The sequence below is a fragment of the Eschrichtius robustus genome, chromosome 13, assembly GCF_028021215.1.
Source record: "Eschrichtius robustus isolate mEscRob2 chromosome 13, mEscRob2.pri, whole genome shotgun sequence".
Classification (NCBI taxonomy): domain Eukaryota; kingdom Metazoa; phylum Chordata; class Mammalia; order Artiodactyla; family Eschrichtiidae; genus Eschrichtius; species Eschrichtius robustus.
This window is the reverse complement of record NC_090836.1, coordinates 101588942-101616107: the sequence shown is the minus strand read 5'-3', so window position 1 is coordinate 101616107 and position 27166 is coordinate 101588942. Positions and strand designations below refer to the sequence as shown.

At 55.8% G+C, this 27166-nt stretch overlaps 1 protein-coding gene across 1 annotated transcript; it reads right to left on the bottom strand.

Moving 5' to 3' along the window:
• Window positions 1-6481: 6481 nt before the first annotated feature.
• On the bottom strand, window positions 6482-26811 carry PARVG (parvin gamma). The gene is made up of 12 exons (XM_068561572.1): window positions 26733-26811; window positions 25097-25161; window positions 23674-23776; window positions 22964-23104; window positions 22015-22130; window positions 20792-20847; window positions 17924-17946; window positions 15744-15802; window positions 15454-15522; window positions 13277-13378; window positions 7067-7139; window positions 6482-6591 (listed from the first exon to the last, which is right to left on the bottom strand). Exons 1-12 carry the CDS (start codon window positions 26809-26811, stop codon window positions 6482-6484), a joined length of 996 nt encoding a protein of 331 aa, XP_068417673.1.
• Window positions 26812-27166: the final 355 nt, after the last annotated feature.

The following is a 27166-nucleotide window of genomic DNA, read 5'->3' as shown; positions in this document are numbered from 1 at the left end:
AAAATGGCCAAGAAATTTTGAAAAGGAAGCAAAGAAAACTTCTAGAAACAACAAAAAACTCTATAATTGAAATAAAATAAACGAATTAAACAGCAGAGTCGACACAGCTGTCTTAGTCAAGGTGCCGCCAGCTGCCGTAACCAACACCAAAGAGATGAGAGTTCAAACGTTTCTTGATCATCTACAGTTCAAAGCAGGTGTTCCTGACTGGCAGGCAGCTCTCCTCCCGGGGCGATTCTACCTGTGGCTCCAGCACATGGCTCCCAAGATCACCACACTTGTCTGCATCAGCTGGCATCACCTGGGCATCAAGGAGCACTGAAGGGGATGCAGGGGACCAACAATGTTGCATCTTACTTTATTCACATTTCATTGACTGGGACTCGGTTACACAAATTGCAAGGGAGGCTCGGAAATGCAGTCTGTCTGCGTGCCCGTCAGGAAGAGGAAGTGGGTTTGGTGAGTGGCCAGGCTGCCTGGACCACGACAACTAAAGAAAGATGAGGATCCAGGAAATGTTAGCCATGGCTATTGCTTAGCTGACAGCACTCTTCAAAACCCTGCCCATCATTATTTCAGTTAATCTTTATGACTCCCACCTGGGGATTAAGCTAAGCTGGGAGGATCGTTCCCATTTTACAGAAAAGGAAACTCAGAGACGGGCAGTGGCTTGCTCAAGACCACACAGCTGCTAAGTGGCCCAGCTGGGGTTGGAGCCCAGGACTTCCCACGACATCACAGCGCTGTCTCTCGTTCCAAACGACAAGGGGAAGGGGAGAGGTCCTGGAGCCAGTGGTCCTCCATTTGCCTCTGTGTTTTCAGCTGAGGTGGTGAACCCACTGGCCTAGCCCAGGGGCTGAGGGAACCAGCCCAAGTCCAGAGCAGTGAACTGAGTTGAGCTCAGCTTTAACACTGGTGTCCTGGGGTATCAGGGAGGCCAGCTGGGTGGGCTCAAGTAAAGGCAGCGGGTCTGGATGTGCCCAACCCCAGGGGAGGTAAGAGGTCACAGTCAGTGGGTCAGCCAGCAAATATTTACCCAGTGCCTCTGATGTGCTAGGTGTCGTGGGTTCCAACAAGCAGAGCCTGGGTGCAGGGAACATACGAAACCCAGGTAGGGTCCACCTGATGATCTAGCTCTTTCGTGCCTGGCCCTGAGCTCCCGGTGTGCCAGGGCCCTGACCCCTTGTCATGGCATCCTCACCAGGACCCATGGGGGGAGGGGCTTTCAGTTCCATTTTTACGGGTGTAGGAATGATGGCGATGGTGATGGTGGTGGTGATGGTGGGGGTGGCGATGGTGGTGATGATGACGGTGACGGTGATGATGATGGTGATGTCATCTGACATTACTGAATGCTCTGTGCCCAGCAATGTTGAAGCTCTTTAGAGGGATTCTCTTCTTTAACTTTCATAATAACCCTACAAAGAGTAGATTCCTTATTGCTTTGATTGGACAGAGAAGTAAACTGAGGCTCAGGGAGGTAAGTGATTCACCCAGCATCACAGAGCAAGTAGCGGACGGACCCAAGATTCACACGTCAGAGTCTGACGCAAGCACTGCGCTCTAACCACGGCACCGCGCTGCCTCGTCCGCCGCGGGCCGTGCGCAAGGACGGAGCCTCCCTCTGAGCTCTCTCTGTATCCCCAGCTCTGAGCCCGGGGCCTGCACACAGTAGGTGCTCAGGAAGGCCTCTTAGGAATGATTTGTGCAGATGCAAAAACCCCACCTGTGCATAGATGCACCCCCTTTACAGGCAATAAGCGTATCAATCGACTTGAAACCATCATAGTTAGATGAATAAAAGCGTGCAATTGTTGGTCAACCCAGGTCTCTTGGCTGGCTCTTCCTGAAAGAATCATTTCTGGGACATCCCTATTGTCTGTTTTCAACCAGCCAGGCCTCCCAGAATCTGCTGTCCCATAGAGCGAGGGGCGCTGGCTGCTCCCTGAGTCAAACCCACCAGTGGGCGAGGACCCCACGAGCTCTAGGTGAGAATACCTGTGATGTCCCTCTGGCTCGGCTGCCCGGGTCTTACAAGGAAGAAGGCCTGAGGCGGGCAAGGATTAGGGGAGGGGAGGTGGCAGCTTCGATCTGTTGCCAAAAGGGGGGTGGGGGGGTGGGGGGACGCTTTTCTCCTGACAAGCTGTTCGCTTACCAGCTGACTTTGGTGAAAGAAAAAAATATTCCCAGTGCCATCTGTTCCCAGAGTGAGGCTGGTGTGGGCCTGGGGCTTCCTGCAGCTCGGGCCGCCAGACCCAGTTTCAGAATCCGAGACAGCTGCCCCCTGGATTATTTTGGGAAGCGGCTCAGCTCTGAGGCACCCCGGCCTTCGAGGCATTTCCCGTCACTCCGAAGCTGTTTGCGCACCAGCCCAAGATTGCCAGCTCCTTCTTGGGCCCTGGACGGTTTCCAGTTCAGCCCACGGTAATTATCCTGCTTCCAGCTCCTGCTGCAACTCCAGCTGGGGTCAGATTTCGTGGAATGTAGGAGAGGGAGGTGAGGGCGGTGGGCTCCCCAGCCATTCCCTTCTCAGGCTTCTTTGTGGGAGCCACTCCGCCCACCCAGCCCAAGCCCTGGGACCACCCCCCAGGCGTCTACCCTGTCCCAGAGCTCATCCCTCCTCTGGACTCTCCCCAAGGGTGCCCCCACGCCTTTGTGAGGGATAAGCTCCGGGGGTAGGTGGGAGGAGGGCATCTCAGGCAGGGATAACAGCATCAGGAGGGCCTGGAAAGGCCTTGGGGTTTTCAGGGAATGAACTAAAAGCATTTTGGAAAGGATGCGGTGGGGTAGGAGATAGAACATGGTCAACAGGAAGATACTCAAAGCCAGCAGCGCCAGGAGGACCCAGAGCCTCGGGGAGTAGGGGTGGTTTAGCACAGCATGGTAATGGGATCAGGTTCCCAGGACAGAAAAACTCCAACTGCTGCTGTGGAATCGGGGTCAGAGGGGAGAGCAGCAGAGAGTCCAGCTGGGGACTTACTGTACCCGCCCCGATGGATGGCACTGCGAGGGCCTGGACCTCCAGGGGCAGAGGGGAGGAGTTTAAAAGGCGAACAAAGGGCAGAAAGGACTTGGTGCCCAGGTGGGGGAAAGGGGAGGGTCCAGGGCGAGTCTCAGGTCTCAGGAGGTTGGAGGGGCTGGAAAAAGGGCTGGGGAGTCAGGAGGCAGGACAGGGGAAGGGGCGAGTTCTGACGTCAATCAGGTGAGTTTGGAGTGGGAACCCCAGGGGCCCTGTGTCCAGGGCAGTTCAAAATGTGGGTCTGGTCAAGCAGGAGCATGGTGGTTGCCAGGGGCCGGAGGGAGGGGTGTGGAGAGTTACTGTCTAACGGGTACAGAGTTTTGGTTTTGCAAGATGAAAAGAGTTCTGGAGATGGTGGTGACGTCGGCACACAGGGCGAAGTTAACTTAATGCTACTGAATTGCAAGTGTTACGACGGCTAAAATGGAAAATTTCATTATGTGTATTTTACCACAATAAAAAAAATTTTAGTGGACTCAACCCTCCATTAAAATGCAGAGGTATTCAGATCAGATAAAAAGACACAACTATTTGTATCTATAAGAAACCCTCTTTATATATAAAGACACGGATCGTTTAAGAGGAAAAGAATAGAAAAGATCCCCCGCTAACACTAAAAGAAAGCTTGAGTGGCTGCATTAAAATCAGATTTTAAAATCTGATTCAAAGTAAAAAAATAAATTTAAAATCTAAAATCAAAGTAGATTTCAGAGCAAGAGATGTTACAAAGGATAAAGAGGACATCAAAAGGCCGTGACAATCCCCGATGGGCATGCAGTTGGGCACTAGGTGGTCTCTCTCTCACTCTCTGTTCCCATATCCCCCCCCTCTCCCACCGGCCCCCCATCCCAGGTACCCCTCCCTGTACCTGGAGCCCAGCTCCTGTCAGCTGCCCAGGTACCTCCCTCCAGTAAGATTCTCCCTCTCACGTTTCATCTTTTCTCTTCTGGACCCTCCCTGTGGGCATTTAAACAGGCTCAAGCCTCCGCACTCATAAGCGGTCGCATCCCCTGAGGCCCCACTTTCCGTCTTCATACCAGGCTCCCTGAAAGCATGAAATCGAGGTCCCCGCCATCCCGGCGGGCTTGGCTCCCTCTCTTCCACAGCCCTCCCCCCGAAGGTTGGCCATCCTCACCCTTGTTCAGTTTGACAGCAAATCAGAAAAAAATTTTAAATTGATTTTTGTAGCTCTGTTGAGGAATAATTTACAAAAGGTAAATTTTCCCAATAAGTGTACGATTTCATGAGTTTTGACACATGTGGACAGTCACGTAACCACAGCGATCACACATAGAACATTCCCGTCACCCCAAAGTTCCCTCCTGCCCCTACCAGGGTTTCGCCTTTTCTAGAATTTCTTATAAATGTGTAGCCCTTTGTGTCTCATTTCCTTCACTTAGCCTAATGTTGTTGAGAGGATCCAGGCTGTTTTGTAGCAACACCCTTTCCTCTTTGTCGCCCATTATATGGACACGTTCTAATTTGTTTATGCCTTTGCCGGGGATGGACATTTGGGTTCTTCCCAGTCTTTGGTTTTTATGAATACTACTGCTATTCATGTCTAAGCCTTCGTGTAGACATATGTTCTCATTTTTCTTGGATAAATACCTAGCAGTGAAATGGCTGGGTCATATGGTGAGTGTTTGTATCACTTTATAAGAAATTGCCAAACTGTTTTCCAAAGTAAATGTACCATTTTGCATTCCCACCAGCAATGTATGAGAATCCTAATTGCTCCACATCCTTGTCAACACTTGCTATTGTCAGTTTTTCAATGTAGCCATTCTAGGGGGTGTATAGTGAGATCTCATTGTGGTTTTAATTTTATTTCCCTAATGACTAATGGTATTGAAAATCTGCGTTAGTCGGCTCTGGCTACTATGATAAAATACCATAGACTGGGTGTCTTTAAAATCAGACATTTATTGCTCACAGTTCTGGTATCTGGGAAGTCCAAGATCAAGGTGCCAGATGATTTGGTGCCTGGTGGGGGCCCTCTTCCTGGTTTGCAGGCGGCCACCTTCTTGCTGTGTCCTCACATGGCAGAGAGAGAGCTCTGATCTCTCTTTTCTTATAAGGACTCTAATCCCATCACAGGGGCCCCACCCTCATGGCCTCATCTACACCTAATTATCTGTGAATCAGGAGGTAAGGGGAGCATGTGGACGGCGGTTGGGTTGGAGGGAAGACCACTCTGAGACTGTCTCACACTCAGACACCAGCTCCAAGCGTTCCTTATGTCCCTCCCCATAGGCAGGGCATTCTCCACGCTCCACCAGCTGCTCTGGCAAAGATGGCCTGGCCCATGCCGGCCCCCTGCCCCAAAGCCCCTCCCCCAATCCAAGGCTGTCAAACTGTGACAACCCCAGACCTAGTGGGCTCTGTCCTCCACAGGGGCTTGGAGCTGGGAGAGCAGGGAGGAGCCCAGCACCAGCCAGGGTCCACCGCCCCCCCCTCCCCTGTGGGCCCTCCCTACCCCCAGCCCCGCCCACCCTGCTTCCTCCAGGCTGGTGCCCATCTGATGTCAGCTCTGGGACTCCCTGTTCAATCCTCCCACAGGGACTTTTGCTTTGAGAAATGTATGCAGCAAGTGCTGAGTCTCGCTGGAGAGAGAGGGAAGAGAGAGAGAAACACACACACACACACACACACACACACACACACACACACACACACACACACGGCAGCTCCCTGGGGAACGACTGGGAGACGATCTGACCCACTAATCGGCCACAAAGACGTCTTCTCTGTGACTTTTGGGCAAAGCTCACCATCACGGCCGTAGGGCTGGGCCTGGGCCACAGTTCCTCTGAAAAGTAACTGAATTGACTTTCCCGAAGGGCACAGCGGCCTGGTTTTGGAGCCACTTAGGGCTCCTGCCTCTGGAGGGTGATGCTGGGGCCATCACCCCACTCGAGAGGCAGGCGGGCTGCAGTAGCTGAGTGTGGGCAGGCGGGTCTCTGCCATCAGGTCAACCCTGACACCTGAGGGGCCGTCCGGCTCCAGGGCGGGACCCTCGGCCCCAATGAAGGTCAGCTCCGCTGGGCTCTCGGCTGCCCCAGGGGTGGCCTCAGAGACAAGAGCCCCTCCCACGCCCACCCTGTGGGGAGAGAGGCTGCGTGGGGGGTGGGGGGTCAGCTCATATTCATGCACATTTAGCGGGGCCCTTCCCAGGACAACGGCAGGCTCCCCAAATCCCTCCCAGAAATACATTTGTTAAAAGAAACTGAGCGAGGCCAGAGGTTGGCTCAGAACGAATCCACGCTTAGTGAGTTCAAAGATATTCAGACGGATGGAAACAGCAGAGAGGGAAGGGGGGCTGGGGAGTGCCGCAGGCACACAGGATAAGAGTGGGAGGCCCAGGGGCTGGCTGGACAGTGAGGAGATCCCTCTGCGGCCCTCAGGACCTCCAGCTGGGCCTGGCAGGCAGGTTCTGAGAAGCAGATTTTGGGGGCTGTGAGGTTAATTTGGGGATTCCAGGGGCACCCCGTCCGCGCTTTCTTTCAGCTTGTGCTTGCGAAACAGGCTGTAGAGGACCCGCAGTGTGCTCTTGGCGTCCTTGTTCACGATGTCTGCCAGCCAGGGGAGAGCAGGGCAGGGTTCAGACCTGGGCAGGGGGTGGCCAACCATCCACCTTTGCCCGGGACCAAGGGGTTCCCTGGGACACAGGCCTTCAGTGCTAAACCCGGGAGAAACCCCGGCAAACCAGGACAGTTGGTCAAGCTGGGCCTGAGTCCCAGGACCCATCACAGGGTGTGCCACCTCCTCCTCCTCCCCTGCACCCACTTGTGGGGCCCCCAACATTGTGACTCCTCCAGGCCTCAGCCCTCTGCACAGCCCATCCCCAGGGACCTCAGTCCCCCATCTCCTCTCCCCAGGGCCATCCTCCACTGGCGTGGGTAGGAGCTGTGGACACAGTGCCCCTCATAGGAAAACTCAGCAAACGCCAGGCAAGAGGCTGCACCAACACAGGGCTGTCCCCACGCCCCGTGCCCCGCTCGGTGGCGCTCGCCCGAGGCTGGCTGCCCACGAGTGCCCTGCACTCACCTTCGGGGCTGACGGGGTGGTTGAGAAGGCCTTCATCCTTCAGCAGCTCCAGGGCCAGGGTGACGTTGTGTAGCTACAATGACAAGACCCCATCAGATGTCAGCACGATGACCCATCGTGCAGCAAGGAGGCCACCTCTAGTGGGAAAGGCAGCCCCTGAGGAAGGCACCCAGCCCAGGGATCAGGGAAGGCTTCCTGGTGGAGGTGACACCTGGGGGTGAGTCCTGCCAGGTGAGGGGACTAGCCAGGGAAGGGAGCATGGGTTCATCCTGATCTTTTCCGAAGAAGCCCCGAAACCCGTGAGCAACAGAGACTCCCTCAGGAACAAACAGCTGAGTTCCATGGGTAAAGCATAGATGAGGAGACCGACATTCAGAGCGGCCACAGGGCTCATCTGAGCTCACAGGACGGAAAGTGTCGGAACCAGGTGCCTGCAAAGTAGACTGGGGGCTGGAGGAGCCACCTCTACCCAGGTGCCTGCCCTTTGTGCCACCCCTCTGCCTGGGCTGGCGCCTGAGACACCGCTCCCAGCACTGAGGAGAATGCCCGGGCCAGAGTCAGGCCCACCCAGGTTCGGATCCCCGCTCGGTCCTGGGGAGCCTCGAGCAAGTCCCTCGGCGCCTTGGGGCCTCCACCTGCTCCCTGCAAAGCGGGGTCTCCACCATCTCCCCCGATCCAGGACCCTGGGTGGCGGGCCCTGGGGAGCCCCATCAGCCCTCGGCTCAGAGCCGCCCCTCTGTCAGTGGAGCCCTGCCTTTTCACAGCTAGTTTCTCCCTGGGGCCTCAGATCCCACTGAAAAGACCCCTGCCCTTCTCCTTGGGGCAGCAGGCTGGTGTGGTAAAAAGAGGACATGGGGCAAGGCAGGACGAGCCAGGGATAAAGCTGGCTGAGTCCCCGATTCACTGGCACCTCAAGCAGGTCCTTCCTTCAACGGTCTCAGGCCCACCGTGCTGACTGGATGTCCCAGACTGGTGGCCAGCAGTGCCGGTCCCTTCCCTCCCCATCTGCCGACCATCCCAGCCCCAAAGCCCGCTTCAAACGGGCCAGGCAGTTCCCATGGCAACCTAGCCAGGGGCCCAGAGACCCGGCTGGCAGAGCAGCAGATGAGCAAGGCCCATCCGAGGAGGCCGCCCTGCCTAGGCCGCCTGCAGTCACCTCCTGGTGGGTCTGGGCAGATCTGGGTTAGATGTCTGTGCACCCGCCCCACTACGTCACAAGTCACAGGTCAGACAAGGCATGTGTCCTGCCTGGGCCTTTGTCCCCTCATCTGTACAAGGGGAATAGTGCATCTTCCAGAGGCCTTTCCAAGCTGCCGTGTAGATCCAAGTGTGATGGTGGACACAGGATTGGAACCACAGGGCAAGACCTGAAGGTGGAATAATAAAGGCAGAGCCAGGGCTTCCCTGCAAATTCCAGCTGTCCAGGCTCCTACAAGGGCTGGGAAGTGAGGCGTGTAGGAGGGCCTGAAGCCCCTGAGAAAGAACTCTGTCTGAGAGGGAAAGGGGCAGGTCACCGTCCCGGTCCAAGGGCACAGGGCAGGGTCAGGGGGACCATCTTCCACCCACGCCAAGGACTCCTGCCACATCCCGGGCAAGGGGCCAGAGTCCTCCTTGGCAGCTGGTGGCCGTGCAGGGACCACAGGGGTCTGGAAGGCAGTGAGCGGAGCCCTTCTCCACGGGGGAGAGTTGACAGAGCATCACATGGACAGAGGCCCTGAGCTGGGTCCAAGATGCAAGAGAGAGAGTGGCAGAGGCTGGGTCAGCGGCCCAGCAGGGCTGTCCCCTCGAGAGCCCGTCAAGAAGAAGAAACCAAGGCTGTCACAGGTGCCAATGCTCCCAAGCAGGTGAGACACACGTCTGGGGAGGTCCAGACCAGGTGGAAGCAAACCTCAGAGTGAGGGGCTAAGACCTCCACTGCTCGTCCCGTGCCTTTGTCCCCAAGTCTTCCCCCGACTGGAAAATGAGGGTTACAACTGTCGCTATTATTCTCATTCACATCATGAACACTATTTACAGGGCGCACAGAAAGTAAATGTCAGAGTGAGAACGAGACAGCCGGGCTGGGTTCCCCCGCCTCGCAGCCCTGCCTTTGATGCGCTCACCCTCTAAGCCCACATCCCCACAGCGTGGTCCAGGGTGCAGAAAGCCAAACAGCTTTGGGAAATGTTGGCTTCGACAAAGTTCTATGGAAATCCTCCGCTGCAGGACTTCTCAGAGCCTTGAATATGTTTTGGTGTGTCATGAGCCTTCAAGACTGTGCGTGTTTTCCCAGGTGACTTGACCATAAGATCCATTTGTCACAGAGCAGCTCACGGGACCAGTGTCTTGGAAAGACTTCCTTCCCTTATTTAAAAAATACTTATTGAGCATCTACTATGCGCTGGCCACGCAACAGGGGCAAACCCAGACCCACTGCCTGCCCTCGTGGGATTTGAGAATTGCTGCCATCAACTAGAGCAATGATCGCACTTGTTTCTATGAGTCACACTCCACGGTGGTGCTCAGTCTGACCAGGAGAGCTGCCCCAGGCTCCAGCCTGATCCCACCACGCTCTACCCAAAGCATCATTTTTCTTCCGCGCACAGTTTGAGATGATGAAAGTATGGAGCTGAGAGAAGGTTACGACCCAGAAGGATGCATTCAAATCGTCCCCGGGAGAAGTAATTGCATGTCGGAAGAAGCCAGAGATTCTTGGCCCCGGTGCTTTCATTTCTGCAGAGAAAATGATCGCCTTTCTCCTCCACCCCTACTCCTCTTCCCTCAGGGAATGGCAACCTTTGCCATTGGCAAAGAAGGTCTGATAACGAGAAATTCAATTGCCAGAGGCCACACTGCGGAGATAACAATTCCTCGGAAAGGGCCGCTGTTCCTGCCCTCTTCAGCTAATGACTTCCCCAGCATTTTTATTACACATTCCTGTGGCTGAGATTTCCTACAATAGTCCATAAAAATGCATTCTTGGGGTCTGAGCTGAGAGGCTGCTTCTTTTCCCCCACATAGATTGTGGCTCATCTTTGGAAGCCGGTCCTGAAGCCGGTCCTAAAGCCGGTGGAGTTGGCAGGCTGCCTGCACGCAGGGGCCTTAGAAGTTGGGACGTTTGTCCCCGGCTTGTAACTAACTAGGGGTTGGAGGTGAGCAAATAGTGATCACACCTTGACATCCCATGAAGCCCCAACACCTGAGTAACAGAGAGGGGACCCCTGTGCTGTTCTGAGCCCCTCGTCCCCAGGGGGCCTGCGTGTGACCTGCCCGTCTCCATCCTCCCACCCTCATCACTGATCACACACAGGCCTCCTGCCTTCCGGATGAAGGTCAGTGCCACGGTCTCAGCCTCGCTCTGACCCACCTAAGCCCCCCTGTCCCCGCAGCTCCGGGCGAGCCTCCTTCTTGGCCTTCGAAAGGCTCACCACCCGCCCCCGTCTCCCATGGGGCTCACTCTGGCTCCCCCGGAATGACGCAAGGAGGCGGCTCTGGCTTTGGAGACAGACGAGCCTGGATGCCAGTCTGACCTCGACCCTAACTGGTGGTGTGCTCCTGACCAGCTTACTAGCTCCCTCTGAACTCAGCTTCCCCAGAGCAAAATGGGGATGGGGAGTAGTTCCTACGCAGAGGCCCGATGTTGGGAGGAATTAGCAAGTTCATCCAGGGAGGCGAGCGCCTCCCTGGCCCCAGTTCTGCATCGTGTCTACACCACACACCGCAGGGCTCTCCCGCCTCTGCACCAAGGCCGCAGGGCCTCCTCTGGCCAAGAGGATGAAGAGGAAGTGACAGCACCCCAGGTCTGAGCCTGCGCCTTGTGTGTTCTGCTTTGTCTCTGTGTCACTGCCGTTGCCGTGAAAAACCCATGCCAGGCTCGCTGCCAGTCCCAGGGAGGACGAGAAGCACGTGGCACGGAGCTGAACGGCCCCAGTGACCCTGGCCTAGATGGCCTGACGCCCAGCCCACCCCGGGTGAGTGACGGAGCCCAGCCAAGCCTAGAGCAGCCAAACCCAGCCGACCCGCAGATCCACAGGAACGAAGGATTGCAGCTTTAAGCCACTGGTCGTTTGGGTGGTTTGTTACACAGCACTTTCGTGGCAATAGCTGATTAACACAGTGCCTGGTGAAGGACAAGAACTTAGTAAGTGTTGACCACTGTTTCTACCACCACTAGAGCTACGAACACCGCACTGCTCTAGCCTGTTTGCTTCTCAGCTCTTGGGAATCTGAGCCCCAAATCAATCTTCAAGTCAAGAGCGCCCCTGCCTCCTGGGAAGGTGGAGATGATGCCACAAAGATGGCATCTTCCTGCTGCAAAGGGGGAAGTGTGGGCTGAGGGTTGGGTGGCCAGTCCTGGTGTCAGACCTGCCACTGAGTAGCTGGATGGCCCTGGGCATGTCCCGAAGCCTCAGTTTTCCCCTCTGTAAAATGGAGATACAACCCTGCCCTGCCTCCCTCGCAGGGGTATGGAGTGAGGGAGAAATGGGGTAAAGGGCCAGGTGAGGCCGGAGGCAGGTAGGAACTCCAAGAGAATGTGAGAGTAGCCGTGGTTCGGGGCCCTATAGGATGCCCAAGAGCTCAGAGGGGATAAGGTGGTCAGAGCCGACCACCCGGCTAAGGGGGTTGAAGCAAAGCAGGAGGCAGGATGGGCCTAGAGAACGGCCTGGGAAAGACCTGGAGATGCCAGAGGCCCAGGCCGAGTAAGGACCGCAGGCGGGCAGTGAGGCTGCAGCCGGGGTTCAGGCAGGCTGGGAAGGCGGGCCTGGAACATTCGGCAGGGGATCGGGTAGGTCAGGCTTGCAGCCAGAAGCAGGTACAGACAGGGCTGTGGATACGTGGGGGCCAGGCACAGATCGAGCCTGGAACTGGGCCAGGGTCAAGGGTGTACAGGCTCACCCCCCAACCCCAGGCAGGCCTTGAGGTTTGAACCAGCCCCAGGGCCATGGGGACATCAAAGGGGACAGAAATCTTTCCTTTTCCCAGAAACGCCCCAAGGCTGGCACTGGGAACCGGCACCCAGCCCTGCCTGGTGTCCCCTCTCTGTGGAGGGTTGAAAGGGTGCCCTCCTACCCTGGGTTGCCGCTGAGCCGTCCCCGGGACCCTGGTGCAGACAGAGAGAAGCTGGCCACCTGGGGTCCTGGGTGGGTCTGGGGGACCAGGGACCACATGCCCCTGGAGGCTTCCACCTCTGTGATGTTCCAGACTCTTTCCTATTATTTGTGTGGTCTGAGGGGCGGCAGGCCAGGGACTGTGAACACATTTTAGAGGCAAAAAGCCTGAGGTGCAGGCGGAGACCAGAGCCCCGCGCCCGGACTAACGCAGCCATCTCCCAACCAGCCCCCCAGACTCCAGGGTCCACGTGGGAACTCCTGATTCCCACAAGGCCAGAACCCCTGCCACATCCAAGCCTTGGCTGACTCTGTTCCCTTCCCCTGGGGGTGCCCTCCCGAGTTAACGCTGCGAACCAAGCCCCAGTCAATTTCACGGCCACCTCTCGTGCAAGGCCTCTCCTGACTCCTGCAGATCCTACTAACCACGCTTTCTTTCAGGTCCCGCACCGGCCCACCCACCATGAACCAACGCACTTCATCATGGCCCTAGAATACCATACATCATTGAGAGTACAGTGGGTGGAGAGTGAGCGGTCCTCAAAAGCAGGAGCTGTGCTGGATTGTCTTTATGGCCCACGGGGCCTGATGCCAAGAGGACCTCAGAAAATGATGGATCCGGTTCATGGGTGAATGGGTGGGTGGACAGGTAGATGGATGGATGGGCAGGTGGAGGGATGGATGGATGGATGGGTGGATGGATGGATGGGTGGGTGGATGGATGGATGGATGGATGGGCAGGTGGATGGATGGATGAATGGGCAGGTGGATGGGTGGGTGGGTGGATGGATGGATGGATGGGCAAGTGGATGGATGGAAGGATGGGCAGGTGGATGGATGGATGGATGGATGGATGGGCAGGTGGATGGATGGGTGGATGGGTGGATGTGCAGGCAGGTGAATGGGTGGATGAATTGGGTGGATGAATGAATGAATAAGTCAGTGGATAGGTGTGAGCGTCTATGGGTGAGGCTGGTGGATGGATGGGCAGACATATGGACAAACAAAGTTTCCTTTCACCCTTACTTCACCTGGAAGTGAATAAATAAAGACTGATCATGACAATTTCCTAGATCTGTCTACTCAGAGGTAGACCCCTAAGGAAAATCTTTGGAAAACTTACCATTTCCGCAGGAGATTTGGGAGTGAGATAGAATTCCTTCAAGTGCAGAAAGAAGCCTTCCAGTTGTCCAATCAGCAAGAGTAAGATGACTCCATCTGCAAACTACAAAGGAGGGAACGGGAGGCAGATAGCCTGGAGGATCCCACTCTGCCTTTTACAGGCTGTGTGACCCTACGGAAGTCACACAACCTCTCTGAGCCTTTTTGAGAAATGGGGACGACACCCTGACCTCACAGAGTTGTTGTAAACAGCAGCAGCTATAAAGCAGTTATTGGTTGCCTAGCACAGAGCATGCGCTCAATAAAATGAGCTATTTTTACATTTTCTGTAAAATAGCTTCAAATCATTTTTTAAACCACATACTGTTCCATGAGCTACAGAAGCCCAGGAGAAAACAGAGTTAAGTGTTAAATAATTCCATCAGGAGAAGGCAGAGAACAGCACACCGAGCTTATTTTGCTGGCTGCCACATTTGTATTTGTCTGTTTTGTCTGTATGTTCAGAGATAAAGCTGTCACCCTAGCACCAGCACATGATATGCTAATATAATCCTATTCAATCTCTTCAAAGACACAAAACACAAGATTGAATGTTGGAGGAAAAGCCACCACGTGAAGTCCTTAATGGAATTTCCTCATATTAGGTCTATCCTGATGCTATTAGTTTGGCATATTCCCTGGTAATACCACCAAAATACCAGGGACTTTAATATCCCCTTTTATCCAGCAGTCGAAATACCATCCTCACATGTGCCATTATTCTCCAAATGTCATTATTTTACCAAGGGAGAGATAAAGATGAAACAGGTAGAATATAAACCTAAGAAATCATCTTGTTTACTCCCACATAAAATACAATAAAACCACAAATGTATTGTTTATTATGTGTAGATAGTGTGTCAGGTAATACACAAAACGCCTGGATGCTCATCATCTCATTTATTACTCACAGTTCTATGAGGTTGGCATCCCTGTACCCATTTTAAAAGAAGAGGAGCCTGAGGCTCAGAGAAGTCCAGGTCCAAAGCCACACAGCTAAGGTGGAGAAGGTGTCCTCAGAGCCCAGGAGCAACACGTGCCCATCTGGCTTCAGAGTCTGCTATCTCCACCCTGCAGTGTCACCACACCACGTCACACACAGACTTCTCACGTGGCCGCCGTGCGAGGTGGTGATGGAGCACAAACTCTGGCCTCAGCAACCTGGGCTTAAATCCCAGGTCCACCAGTTAACCGCTGTGTGACCTTGGACAAGTTAATTAACCTCTCTGTGCTTAATGTCCTCATCTGTAAAATGGGATAGTATCAGTTCCCACCTAAAGAGTTTGTTGGGAGGAGTCAGTGAGTTAATGTATGCAAAGCACTTTGCTCAGGGCCGGGCACATAGTGAGGGCTGTATCGGCTTTAGCTACCGGGCACAGGGGTATAGCAACCCCGTTCCCCGCTGGCTAAAGTCAGGCTGTGCCTGAGACATCAGCAGCTCCAGTGACCAGACCTGACCTCACCACCTGCCCCCAGTCATGCCGTGTGAGCAAAACCCACGTGGCCCGAGCCCTGCACCACCACGCCCAGTTAATGTGCCCAGGGTCCAGCAGGCTCCATTGCTGCCCTGAAGGCCCTGGGCTGGCAATTAGCTTCGCAGCTTCTCTGCGCCCCACTGTGTTGAGGGAAACCACAGGGCACAGCATCCTCGTGGGAGGCCACGACCCACTGGGGAAGGCTGACCTCCTAAAATTCTGTTCCTGCCCCAGAACAGTGGGCTGGGCAACTCAGGGAGTCCACAGACACGGGGCTGTGTCGGCACCTACAACCCCTCCTGGCACACGGCACAACCTAATAAACGCTGCGAGCGAATGCAGTTAGGGAAACCTCATGTGCTTTGAGTCTTGGGATTGGATAGACCAAGATTAATTTTGAAAAAAGAGCTGAAAAGTGGTTATTTTACAATGAAAAGTAATAACAGCGTAGACAAACCCCGAGATCCCCACTTCACAGGATCCCCGTCGTGCCCCTGATTGGCAATACCGCCTACCAGCAACATCCCCATTGGAGAAGAGGACCCCAAGGTTCCAAGAGGTGACACACGCCAGGCCACATAGGATGGGCTCAGGCCCCCAGTGCCCTGTGGAACCCCCTCCCCATGCCCCTTCCCTGCCCCAGACCCTGCAGCTGAGTCCCTACCTGGGTGTCCAGATTCTGCACGGACAGGCCCAGGCGGTCCAGCTTCTGGTTGACGAAGTTCACGATGGCCTATCCAGGGAAGAACAAGGGCCCCAGGTCCCCAGCTTGGGTTTGCGACCTTCCCACTTGGGGTCACAAAAAGGCCCCCGCACGGCACCCGGCGCACAGCAGGTGCAGAGTGAGGTCCCGATTCCTTTCCCTTTGCCCCACTCCCATCCCCAGACTCAAGGCAGGTGGGCGGTGGGTGGGCGGGCGGCAGGAGGTACTCTTGGAACTTTGACCTCTCTTACCTCTTTCACAGCGTTCACTTTCTCGGGAGCCAGCTTAAATAATTCATCAAAGACATCCTCTGCAGACAGATCCATTAAACACCTCATTACGATGCTATTATCTTTGGGCCAAACAGGGACATTTTTCCACCAAAGTTTCTCAGAATAACCAGTCTCGAGTGAGATGTAGTTTTATCTCAAGGTTCTTGAATTAAAGAACAGGTCTGGGTCAGAGTCACTGCTCCCCTGGCTGTGTGGCCTGGAGAGAATCGCCTCCCCTCTCTGGGCCGTGTTTTCCTCATCTGTAAAGTATGGCTGATAATAAATACTAGGTGGGGTCATTGCAAATATCCAGTTTGGGAACAGATAACACATTTGTGATGGTGGCTGGGCACACAGTAGGACTTAAATAAACAGTCATCTTTCCTGCCGTGGACACCAACCCTTCCTCTGGGAACTTGCCCTGCCTCCAGCTGGTTCCCTGCTCCACCCACAAGCCCACGGGAACTGCCATAGATGGCTGAGCAGGGACCAGCCCCGCACTGACTCTTGGCCCAGAGGTCTCCTCCGCGGCGTTTGTGGATTGGCAGAATAAGGGCACCCAGCCCTCCCAGAGAGTCTGGACTTTGCTACAGCGCACAAAAGACCAGCGCCCTCCACAGCTGAGTCATGCCCACGGAGCTGCGTCTTAGCAGCTCAGGCCACTGGTCCAGCCTCAGAGGTGCCAAGTCCTCAGACTAACGCCCTTTTCCCACAAGCTGCATTCCTACTATTCGCAGCTATGCAGCTTTTCACCTTCCCCTGGGGAGAATGCTCCCCAGGCACTGAATACCCAAACCGAGTAGAAGAATTTCCCTCTTGATTCTGCCAATCAGCTGCTGTGTGACTCTGAACAAATCACTTCACCTCTCTGTGCCTCAGTTCCCTCATTAGTGAAGGGGGAAAAGTAGCACCAGATAGCATCATGCACGTTAAAATGCCCCATAAACCAATAAACATGGTGGAAACACCAGTGGTCCCTCCCAGACCTCTTGGCCTGTGGTCAGTGAAATTGTGTCCCTGAAGGAGCCAGGAATTCAGAGGCCAATGTGCACTCGGATGGCACAGGCCAGAACAGGATGGACATGCTAGAAATGGTTTTAAGGAAGCCCTTTTCCGTGTCCCTGCCCCTCATTGTGTGACCCAGCCTCATGCAGCCCCCTAACAAACACTGCTCCCTAGGCAACCCCTGTGTCCTCCGGCTGCCCCTCCACACATGCACACACAGACATCCGACCAGCTTCCCTCCTGCCTCCCCTCTCCTCCCTTTCCCCACTCAACCGTCCCCAGCCCCTGTTCTCAGAAGCCCCTCGCAGGTCACTATTTCCTCCTCTGCAGGTGAGAATCCCTTGCCCATACAGCTCTTTGTCCCAAGTGGGTAAGGTTCAAGGAGGAAAAATCATGTTAAGATGGATGGATGATGAATGGATGGGTTGGTAGATGGATGGATGGATGGATGGATAGAAGGATGGATGGATGGGTGGATGGATAGAAGGATGGATGGATGGGTGGGTGAATGTATGGATGAACAGATGAATGGATTGGTATATGGATGGATAGATGGATTGGTATAAGGATGGATGGATGACCAACTGGCCAGGCAGACTAAGGAATGAATGAATGAAGAAGGAAAGGCTGGGTTAATCAGTTGATTGGTGAAGATCTCTGTCACAAAAGTAGCAGCCCAATTGGTGAACAATCACTATTAAGCACTCTGTGCTAAGCACATTCACAAGGTATCTTTTCACCCTCACCACCATTCTAAGAGGTGGGTGCCGTTATTAATCCCATTTTACAGATGAGGAAACTGAGGCACAGACCGGTTCAGACACTTGCCCAAGGTCACGTGGCTAATAAATGGAGGAATTAGTGTTTGAACCCAGGTTGCCTGGCTCCAGAGCCCACACACTGAACACTCCATAGTTGCTGCCGATGGGAATTATAAATCTCTCTACCCATATGAGCAGTATCATAAGAAGGAACAGCCAGCATCCATGGACAGACAGACAGAAGGAGGGACAAACGGACAAGAAGGTTCGAGATACACATAGCAGACCACAAAGGAACTTTGAGCGCACCCAATAATCAGCCTGTCATCATGACATGTTTCTCTCCACACGTATCCAGTAGAAAAAGATTCCCTAAATTAGGAAAGTACTCACTCGAAGGTTGGTCCTTGTCTGTGCTAAGGGGAAAATTGTAGGGGGGAAAAAAGGAAACATATGGTTAAAAAAAACCATCCTCAAACCTGTAGTCTCTTCATATGACAAGACCCGGCAGTGGGAAGGTTGACAAAGAAACTGGGGAGCTGCTTTTTCCTGGCAGCTCTGTAAGCAGGCAGGGCCCTCGTGGAAAGCAAACGGCAAACGAGGTTCAAACCTTCCCCTGAGGCTCCCACACCTAGAAATGTCTGGATTGTGTCCTTTCTGTGGCTGCTGTTTTAGTTTGCAGGGGGCATGTTACACACACAAGAAAAACACACGCATCCTAACTTTAGAGCTGGTGCATGTTTACATATGCACACGCGTGTGTAATCACCACCCCCAACAAGGCACAGAACCTTCCTAGCACCCCCAATGTGCTCCCCCGTCCCATTACACCCCACAAAGGTTACCACTGCTCTGATTTGTCTTGTTGGCCTTTCATTTTGTCTGTTCGTCTATGAAATGAAATTGTATGTACTCTCATGTGTCTGGCTTCTTTCACTCCCTTTTTATTGTTTTCGAGCGGTTTTTCTTTGACTTTGTTGCTAAATTCTCCGCCCCAGCGCACCTCCTAGAAGCAAGGTTCTGGGCCCCAAGTAGGCCGAACTCTCCCTGGAGAGCCGGGCGGCCCCACCGACCGTGGCCCTGGAGGGTGGAGAGGGCAGCCTGAGACCCAGGGCTCAGCACGGAGGCAGCTGCCAGGAGGGGCACACGTCCCTGTGCTGCCCTCACAGACATTTCCGAGCTCATCAGCGGCTGAGAAGGGTGATTTTAGGGCTATGAAGGGAGAAGGGGTGCAGCGCCCATGACCGCTAACTGCACCCTCCCTCTCAAGTTCCCCAAACTCGGACCCTGAAGCTTCAGCCTTGACAGGGCCCCGTGCAGAGTCGCTCAGCGGCTGGGTGACAGGGAGGTCATTTAGCCTCCCGAGTCGGGGTGGGACTGGGGTGGTTCGACGGGGGAGACAAGCCCTCCCCCCAGGGTGACCTTGGGAGGGTAAATGGGCCAACGAGCGCACGGGCCCCGCTGGCAGGAGGGACCAGCAGAGGTCTGCTTCCTCCGCCGTTGGCCATGCTCGGCTCACACACGCCTGGACCACAGACCTTACCCGTCATCAACTGGCAGAGGTTTGAGCCCTTCTCCCCACCCCATCCCCAGTGGACATCCAGGAGCCGTAGACCGGAAGGACCTCAGGGCTGGGGGCGTACAGGAGGGGGAAGGTCCCCTCACATACATCACCTATAACTCTCACAGCAGCCCCAACAAGTAGGCATGGGTCCCCCTTTATCAGAGGCGTGAAGAAGCTCAGAGAGGGGGAGTGACTTGCCCAAGGGCACACAGCTCAGACATGGCTGATCTGGGATTTCAGTCCAGGTGGGGCTGGCTGCCCAGCCTGTGAGCAGAAGAGAACTGAACTCACCCAGCTGGGGTTGCCGAGGGTAAAATGGGTTAAGGGAGCTGAAACAGCCCCGTGCCCTGCACACAGTGGGCCTTCAGTAAGTGTTAGACCGGAAAGGAGAATCCACAACTCTCCTGCAAGGAGCCCACTCTCAGACCAAAACCGGAAAGACATTTGGACCAGACAGGGGTGGGCTGCGAAGTGGGGAAGCCAGGCAGCCACATGTGGCAGAGTCTGGGGAAATACTGCCCGGCAGGGAGAGCCAGGGCCCCTCCGCAGCTCTTGCAACTTTGCAAAGATGAGAAACATTCTGCCTGTACCCAGCAAAGATCCTACAATTCACGGGGCAGAACCAGCCTCCCAAACCCAGGGGCCTGCAGCAGGGCTGGGCTCCCACCCAGGGAACGGGGCAGGGACCTGGGCAGGTGCCCGGAAGTGTGAGCCTACAGGTGGCAGGAGGGAGGGACCCTTGGCTGAGGTCAGTTACAATCTCCAACAAAAGGGAGTCCAGTAATGCAAAGCGGCCGCGTCTCCCTGGAGAGACAACGCAGCTGGGGTGTTGGAGGGCTTGGGTCGGGGGTACGAGGTACATGTATGGTTTCCTTTACCACCCAGGCAGTCAGGAGTTTAGGCCACAGGCCAGCCTGGTCCCGCGCTGCTAAGGCCCTTCTAAAGGTTGAACTGCGGCCTGCAGTTCAGAGACGCCTAATGGGACCCCCTGCTTCTCCCAGACCCCAGGACTCCGAGGCTCTCTTGTTGCCGAGCGCACGTGCCCGGCCCTCGTCCCGATGTGAGTGTTTCCACCTCTGCCATGAAGCACATGCTGTGCAGGTGGGTGTCGAGGCAGAGGGGAGAGCTCGTTGGCTGATGGACTTCTGGTGTCCTGCGTGCGCGGACAGACGAAAGGCCGACAGCTGGCTGACCTGGGCACTCCAGGTCCCAGCCCCACCCCGTACACAGTAGGTGCTCACTAAGCGCTGGTGGTATGAGCGAGCCCGCGGCGCCCTTGCCTCCTGGCACCGGTTGTAAGTTTCACGCCCGGCTGCAGAATCTCCCCACCATGGATGAGGGAAAGGCTTCCCGGCAGCACCCGGATCCAGGTGTTAGGAAACCAGCCTGGGGTTGGGGTCCAGAGACCCCAGTTTCCGGGTCCCTCCTGGCCCCCAGTGCCTGCAGTGTGACCTCGTGACCGAGGGCCAGAGCCCCTTCTGACCCCAGCTCTGCCTGTTTTGCCGGGCTTTGCGGAGGGTGGCGGGCGAGCCCTGTGAGGGCCAGTGCAGGCCCCGCAGCAATTAGAGGGGTCGGCAGAGTGAGGGCCCCTCCCAAGAAGGTCAGGCAGGTCTGCCCCACCCCCGACCCCAGGCCCCAGGCTCCACCGCCCATTCCTGAGAAATCACAGCCGGCCTCGCCCCTGGTCCCTCCCTCACCCGCACTCAGTGAGTTGCTCCACCGCCATCTCCGACTTCAGGCCACTCTTGGTGCTCTAGGAAAGAGAAAAGGGGATGGAAAGGAGGAACCACAGAAAATTCTAGGACCATGCCTGCCACTAGAGGAGACTGTAGTGGCCAAAGCAGCCCCGAGGGACCCAGTTTACTCTGCCTCATCTGCTCCTCAAGGGGGCCTCCTGGGCAGCCCTCACCACTGCGGCCAGCTTAATTGTCCTTCTTCCCACAGGCCTTGAGCCCCACGAGGATGGGGACCGTGTCTGCCTCGTTCCCCAGGTATCCCCAAAGTCTGCCCAGTGCCTGGCTCACAGGGTATCAATGGACACGTGTTCATCTGAATAACAAATGAATGAGTGGGTGAATGAATGAATGAGTGAGTGGGTGGGTGGGTGAATGAGTGAATGAGTGAGTGAATGAATGAGTGGGTGAATGCATGAAGGAATGAAGTCACTTCTGATTTACATACATGTAAACAAAGCCATGACACCGCTCAGTGGAGAATTCAAGTCCAATTCAAGTTTTGAACAAGTAAGAGTGCATTCTCCCGAGTTTGGCTGGACTCAGCGTGTTCTGTCGGGTGGGTTAAAGGGAAGCCGGCTGGCCCCCAGGTACCCAGGGGCTGGGGGAGGGGAGAGCGGGGAGCGGAAGCAGGTGGGGCCTGTTTGTGGTGCTCGGGGTCTGTCTGAGAGAGAAGGCATGGACTCCCGGGGCATCAGCTACAGCAGAAGTCCTGCACGTGCTAGACAGGGAGCGCCCCGTGGGTGGAGAAACCCAGAAAGGTCCCTGGAACCTTTGTCACGCCCATCTGTCGAGGGATGAGACCATCACAGTGAGAGGGCAGGGGCTGTGGCCCAGTGGTGTGGAGACTCCAGAAAGGCCGTGAACAGATGGTCACTTACGGCCCACGTGGTTGCCGTCAGCCGGGACCTTCCTGATGCCTCAGGCAGGTGCCGTCTGCTGAGCAGGTGGGAGTGGCCGGCCCACAGCCCTCCTCGTGGCTTCACTGGCCTCTCAGCATCTCCCGCCCACAGCTCCGGCCCAACCCCCCACTGCTGTCCTGGTGGGATTTGGTGTTTCTCGTGGCTCCCTGGAGCTCACCCCAGTTCAGCCCCCGCCCCGTGCAGCACGCCCCCACCCAGGGTGTGGCGATACGGCCCCGAGATGTTCCGCCAGCGTCAGGCATCCTCCGGCGCCCTGCGCCTTACCTCCATGATGATCACCTCCACCTTGACATTGGTCGGGAGGGACAGCTCCGGCTGGAAGCGCTTGGCCAGGGCCACGAGGAGATGCAGGGTGGCCAGCAGGTCCTTGTTGAAGATGCCTGGGAGGGGAGGGGGCACAAGGTCAGAGCCCTGGGGGACGACCAAACCTGGGGCCACATGGTGGGTTCCTTATCGTCACAACCACCCTCTGCAGGCCGAGGAGCTCTGTGTCCAGCCTTCAGGAGAGCAGAGGTCCGGAGACCTACATTTGGAACCTAAAAATAGTCACACTTTGCCCCAGTCATCCCTCTTCTGCAAGTACAGCCCAAGGGCACAATCCACCCTGTGGACGGGGATTTTAACACACAGATGTTCACTGCAGTGCTGTTTAAACAGCGAAATGTCCCACAGCAGGGCCCTGGGTGAACAAATTGTTAGATTTATGCTGAATGCGACCTGATTCAGGGCCAACATTACAAACGTCAATTACTGAATGTGAGACTTGCAGTGGCAAAGGTAGTGGCAGGGGACCCAACAAAAACCGGGTTTGAAAACTGTTACATCCTCACCACCCAACCTTGGTGAAGCTATTCAATGTCTCTTGGCCTCGGTTTTCTCATCTGGAAAATGGGGAAGATGTAGAGGTTGGAATGGCAGGAAATCATACCAAATGGTTAACGGGGTGGGGCTTTGCACACTCTCATTTCTTACAAGCAGGCACTGCAGATGCAACTTAGCTAAATTAATGAAGCAGGACGGTTAGTGCCCATCTGAAGAGGTAGATGAGGGCGTGTGTGATGCTTGGAACTCAGCAAGCAGCGGCCGCATTATGGACAAGGCTGCGTTTTATCACCCTCGTGCTATGCTTCAAGGCAGCACCCCCCGCACCCCGAGTAGGGGGGCTGTGATTCTGCCTCCCCCCCCCCCCGGCCCCGACACCAGCCCCACGCACTCTCCACGCTCCACTTGGCCTGCGGCTCCTCCACCTGCAGGCTCTGGCCGGCGGCCTCCAGGACCACCGCGAGCTTGCGCCTCTGGCTAGCCGCGGTCAAGGCGATCTCCTCCACGTCCAGCTTGACTCCAGTCAGCTTCTCTGAGGGCAGGAGAAGGAGTAAGAGGGAGAGAGAGGGTGGGAAAGGCTGGCGGGGGGGGACAGTTGGGGCCCCTGCAGGGGACCCACAGCTAGTCTGCTTCCTCCAGGGAGGCAGGGTGCTGCCCTTCCTCACGGGGCACGCAGGCTGCATGATGGGGTGAGCTCTGCCCCGGGCCCACCTCACGTTGACCATCCCTGTGCCCCACCCCCCAGCCTCCCACACATCAACGTGCTTCTCATTCCTGTGGGGCAGGGTGGCCCAGTGGTTAAAGCCGAGACCCCTGGCTCCCCCACTTTCTTCACGGTGAGACCTTGGACAAGGTACCAGTCCTCCCAGAGCTCAGTTTCCTGGTCTGTAAAACGAGCATAGTCACAGGACAGAGTTGTTCTGAGGATTAACTGCACCTGCTCCGTAGCAAGGGCTCAGGAAGCCGTAGCTCATGGGACTGTCCTGCAGCCAGTCTGCCAAGGGCACCGCAGAGGGCACTGAGCAGGCCCCAGGCTGGCCCAAGGGGAGTCGGGACCACCCAGCCCTCCAGGACTGCCCAGCTTTGGAAGCAGCCACTTACGGAAAAGGTGGTGCAGGATGAGTCCGTCGAAAATATCCTCCTCCAGGCTGCGGACCACGATGTGCTCGGGCAGGAGCTCAGCATTGATCCACTCCATCAGCACCTGCGGGCCCCGAGCGACAGCTAGCCCGCAGCCACTCCTCACCCGGCCTCTCACCAGGCTCAGCTCTGCCCTCCTCCCACCAGCCAGCTCCTACCCATCCTTCAAGGCCAGGAAAAGCATCACCTCCTCTGGGAAGCCTGCTCTGATCTCCCAGGCTGAGTCAGGGGCCTGCTCTGGGCTCCCGAAGACCTGAGCACTGCGGGCTATTGTTTGTTCTGTGTAAGGTTTTGGTAATACACGGGCGCTGGTGTCCCGCCCCCTCCCGCAAACTGCAGCAAAGCCCGAGGGCTGTCCCTGGAGGTCAGAAGTGCAGAGAAGCAGCACCCCATCCCTTTAAGGGAGCAGCCCGAGCTACACGGGACTTGGTGGATAAACACCCCAGCTCCTCTGCCCCAGCAGGAAGCCTCCAAGGTGCCCGCTCCATACTGGCTCCCAGAGGTTCCCAGCCGGCTTGAGCTCTGACAACCATCACCTGCTCCATCACCCACCCTGGGTGTCTCCTTCCCACCTGTCTTACTTCCCTGCTCCCCTTCCTTGTCTCCTGCGATTACCTCCCAACTCAATATTTGCACCTGAATCTTTAGTTCAGGATCAGCTTCTGGAGGAACCCAATCTAAGATGAAGTGTCAGCATGCCACCAGGTTTTCTTCTGTGTCCCAGGGCCCAGTAGAGGGAAAAGTGGATGGGGGGGATGGAGAGAATGGGAAGGAGGAAGAAAAGGATGGAAAATGGGCCACAAATCCTCTAGGGGGTCAAAGGTGGTGCAGGCCAGGAGGCCTCCTTGGAGGAGGCAACAGAAAGGCCCCATGGAGACTACAGAAGTAGGGCAGAGGAAAATGGAGGTCCCAAGCCTGTGCCCAGCTGGTCCTACAGCCAAGAAGAGTACCAAGAAGTGGGTGATGCACGCCTATCCCTGCCCACTTCGCCAGCTGTCCTTTGCCCTGGGCAGCTGAGCCAGAGAAGGAGCACAAGATTGGGGGCCAACAACCTGGGTCAAATCCCAGCTCTGTCACTGGCCAGCCATGTGTCCCCCACAGGTCAGGTCACTTCTCCGAGCCTCACCATCTGCTCCCTGGGATGCAGGTGCCAACAGATCCCTCTCAACTGCCGTGAAGTTTGCTGGCATCATGTACGTAAAGGCACACAGTCGGTGCTCAATAAATATCCCTTCACACAGCCACTCAGCAAGTCTCCCAGGGGCCTGCGGGATCGCCACCCACCAGCCTGAGGTCGGGGAGGGGAGGGGGCGGCCTGTGGTCCCCACCCCAGGAAGACAAAAAGACTCCTCCAGAGAAAGAGGGTCAGAGAAGGATGCCACACCTTTTGCAGTTCTTCAAATTTGGGATCCTTCCTGGAAGTGGGTGGCAGGAACTTCTTCTTTTCTCCTGGAAGCAGAGATGAGCATATGTGCCTGGGGACCCTGCAGGCCGCCCCCAGAGCTGGCACCTCGACCACAAGAGGAAATCGGTCGCGCTGCTTCACACGCACACACACACATGCACACACACGTGCATACAAGTGCACTCACACACACACACTCCTGCACACACACATGTACAAATGCATAGATGCACAGACACATGCACCCACACACACAGACACACACAGTCATAAACACACAGGCGCACACACACACACACGCACTCGCACACAGAGACACACACAGACACACACACACACACACCCTGAGCACCAAACCTCCAAAGAGATTGATTTCCCGGACACGCCTCATCCTCTGCACCTCCCTTCCTTTGCCCATGCTCTTCCAGCCTCCCCCGAATGCCCTTCCCCCCTGCATTTCCCTCATGAACACCAGCTTATCCTCAGACACTGCAGTATTTATATTTTGGGAACATACTTAAGTCGAAAACTATTTCTTGTCTATCTGGAATTCACATTTAACTGGGCATCCTGTTTTACCAGGCAACTCTACCCACATACATAAGAAGGAGCCACGGCTCAGATGAGCCCAGATTCCTGGGCTCCAAGGGGCCAGGACAGAGTTCACCGGCATCTGTCTGGCTCCCCCATATGGGCACGACACTGAGGCTGCCTGGCTCGTCCTCTGAGCCCTAAGACCTGGGCCAGCATCTCCTGCAAGTTTAAGAACCTCAGAACCCACAAGGGTCAGGGCCAAGGGGGACCTGGGGATGGGGTGGGAAACTGAGCCACCCAGTGGGGCCGCCTTGCCAAATCCACAAAATGCATTGCCTCTGTGTTCACGTGGCCCAGCTGGAGACGTCTAGACGTTCTGAAAACCTTTGCGTACCACCCAGCCCCGTGTGTTCTGCCGAGAGGAGGGCGGGCCCTTGACAGACGCTTGGGGAGAGAGCGAGCGAGTGTGTGAATGGCCGTGGCCCTTTCCTGGAGCAGATTTCTTGCCAGTCTGCATCATACCATGTTCCAGCTCTGCCTGCCAGAACTCTCAGTATCTCTAAACCAACTCTAAAACAAAAAATAAATATTTTTTCAAATCACTAAGCCCTACCACCCGAACTGCAATTTTCCTCATGATGCTTTCCAACCCGAAACCACTTATAAACCAAGAACGCCAGTTAACGGGGTCAGCCCCGCGACCCTGGACTTGGTGCTCTGCTACGTTACTCCCTGTGCCTCAGTTTCCTCGTCTGTAAAAAGGAGGTAAAAACACCCATCCTCAGAGTAATAGGTGAGGTGCTGCGTATAAGAAGTTCTCAGCACAGCCCCAGCCCAGAGTGCGCACACACAGCAATCAGTACCCTCATTAACCTGGAGGTGTGCGGTTATGTGGGATACGGGGATAACTCTGGGGAAGGTTCCAGAAGCAGGGGGTCAAGTATAAAGCAGAAGGCATAGGCAGAGGCTGGACAGAACCGGGTGTCCAGCTGACAACTTAGAAAAGCAATGCAGTACCCAGCACGGCTTGTTCGGTTCTTACAAGGCAGATCCATCCCCCCACCCCCCGCCGGCCCGGCACCTTGTGAGAGTGTCTCCCCGGCCGGTGGGTCCACCCTCCCGGGGACCTGCAGCAGGTTGTAGAGGGGCTCCGGCTCCATCACTGCCTTGCCGGCCCTGGGGATGCAGGAAACAGGACATCACCATCCGAGTCACTCTAAACTCACTCTGTGTGTCGTTTCCTCCAGACCAGGAGGCACAGGGAGAGAGAGGGTGGGAGCTGGCTTTGGATGGACAAGTCACCGCGCTGCCTGGGCAAAGGGACGGGGCCTCTGGTGAGAGGGAAGCTCGGAGCCGATCCTTGCAGGACACAGGTGCGGAGAAAGGCAGCGACTGAGGTCTCGACCTGGGCAAGGCTTGCCCGGGAGATGGGGTCCTTGGTCGGGTGCAGCGCGGCCAGCCCATGGCCCCACTGCAGCACACGGGAAGCCCACCCACCCTGGGCAGTAGGACCAA

Bases quoted from the DNA above. Each gene is read 5' to 3' on its own strand.
- PARVG (XM_068561572.1), bottom strand. From the start codon at position 26,811: ATGGAGCCGGAGCCCCTCTACAACCTGCTGCAGGTCCCCGGGAGGGTG. The intron at 17,947-20,791 runs GTGAGGGAGGGA...TTTTCCCCTTAG, and splicing joins GAGCAACTCACTGAGTGCGG to CACAGACAAGGACCAACCTT. The intron at 15,803-17,923 runs GTGAGTACTTTC...ATCTGTCTGCAG, and splicing joins AGACAAGGACCAACCTTCGA to AGGATGTCTTTGATGAATTA.